Below are 1,797 nucleotides of genomic sequence, written 5' to 3'. Positions count from 1 at the left end.
ATTCAAGCGTTCCGAACGGTGGAAGGAGGAAATTCTTGTGGCACACGTAGCACTGGTGGAACTGAGTCACACTGGAAAAAATCTCGGGGGAACGTATAGCGGACGCCACTGGCTTGGGATGATGGTCTGGCGTGTAGGCGTGTGTGTGGCTCGGCAGCCCAGCTCATCCTCTGCAAGTTTTAGAACCAGTAGCGCTCTGCAAAACTGACCAAGTTGGTTGGCTAGATGCCTGGATGGACACATTCCTTGCTCGTAAAAATTCTTTCAGCACAACAATTCCTTGGAAATTCATCCGCCCGAAGTCACGAGATATTCAGGCGCAGATATTCATCGCGACAAGGCTCGATTCAGTAACAGCAAGAGGCCGGCAGGAATCATTACTAATTCACTTGCTATATTCTATCAAACCCCTATTCGGTTCTGTTCTATAACACACTGTATTACAAGTACTACTATTTCTAACTCAAGAAAACAAAATCGAGCGCCGCGGCCGCGGATCGCGAGCTGAGCCGATCACCGCGTGCTCGCCCGTGGCCGGAGTGGCGTGGCGGAGGCGGTGGCGATCCGCACGGGCGCCCGGCGTCCGGTCCCGGACCCGCCGCAGCTCCGGCAAGGCATCCTCCGGGTGCCCGCGCAGGTCCGGCAGCCTGAGCCGTCCCCGTCGGACCACCGGGAGCACAGGCACTCCACCCTTCCCGTCCCGCTGCATGTGGCGCACCGCGGCTTCTGCAGCAGCGGCCACCGCACCGCCGCCGCGGGCCTCCCCTCCTGCATGGACCTGTTGGCCATGGCCACCCCCGCCAACATCCCCAGCCCCGCCGACGCCACCGCGATCGGGGCCACCATCTCCGGCGCGTGCTAGATCCTCCTCGTGAAAATCCCGACAGATCGGAGAGAGAGAGAGAGAGAGAGAGAGAGGTTGGCGATTGGTGAACGAAGCACGCTAGGAAGGCAGTAAGCGAGCGAGAGGGAGACCGAGATTTATAGAGGGGTGTGTCCGGCCGCCTCGTCAATCAGCGCGGTCACGGTGGGTGGGGTAAGCAAAATTGATTAGTGGGAGAGTGGTGATTAATTAGAGAGCGATTATTGGAGTGGGGGAGGCAAAGTCGGCAGCGTCGCTTTCCTCCCTTTATTACTGTGGTCGCCTTGCCTAGCCGCCCCTGCTGGTCTGCACTCTGCACTGCACTGGCTACCATTTTGCCCGGAAATTTCCTAACAATCGCATCATTATTCCTCAAGATAAACTTGGATCGATCGTGGAGGAACACTTTTTAAAGCTGATGGCTACGTTACAAGCAATTTTCCATCTACGAAACAACTTCTAGGATGCTTTGTTGCAAATTGTACAAAGGTGACATGCCTATTTTCAACATTGTGAGTTGGACATAATTAATGAGAAATGTAGAATGCCAAGTATTGTATTTTTCATTTTGCCAAACATGCGTTGACTAAAAGTGTTTTTTTTTTCAAAAAGGAGGATGATCCCGACTTCTGCATTAAGTGATGCACGACCATATATATATATATATATTCTTAAAAAAAATCCAACAGCAGAATAAATTCGATCCGAAAAAGAAACCCGAAGGTCATGTGCCCCACGGCAGTAGCTTCACAAGTTAACCACTAGCCTTATGTGAATAGACCGAAACAAACAAAAAGTACACATATCCTAGGTAAGCCTTCGAGGAAGAAAACGCCGCACGTGCGCCGATAGTGGCGAGTCCAACTATAGGCCAGTCCCGGGACTTTTATCCCCAAATTGAGTTTCGGTCCACCACTTTCAGCAAGGGCACGACG

General features: G+C 52.5%; 1 protein-coding gene across 1 annotated transcript; it reads right to left on the bottom strand.

Moving 5' to 3' along the window:
- Positions 1 to 236: 236 nt before the first annotated feature.
- On the bottom strand, positions 237 to 954 carry LOC119354959. The gene has a single exon (XM_037621729.1). The coding sequence runs from the start codon at positions 844 to 846 to the stop codon at positions 514 to 516; it is 333 nt and encodes a 110-aa protein (XP_037477626.1). The 5' UTR covers positions 847 to 954; the 3' UTR covers positions 237 to 513.
- Between the last annotated feature and the right edge of the window lie 843 nt (positions 955 to 1,797).

The sequence above is a fragment of the Triticum dicoccoides genome, chromosome 2A (assembly GCF_002162155.2).
Source record: "Triticum dicoccoides isolate Atlit2015 ecotype Zavitan chromosome 2A, WEW_v2.0, whole genome shotgun sequence".
Taxonomy (NCBI): Eukaryota; Viridiplantae; Streptophyta; class Magnoliopsida; order Poales; family Poaceae; genus Triticum; species Triticum dicoccoides.
This window is presented reverse-complemented; position numbering and strand designations above follow the sequence as displayed.

Bases quoted from the DNA above. Each gene is read 5' to 3' on its own strand.
- LOC119354959 (XM_037621729.1), bottom strand. From the start codon at position 846: ATGGTGGCCCCGATCGCGGTGGCGTCGGCGGGGCTGGGGATGTTGGCG.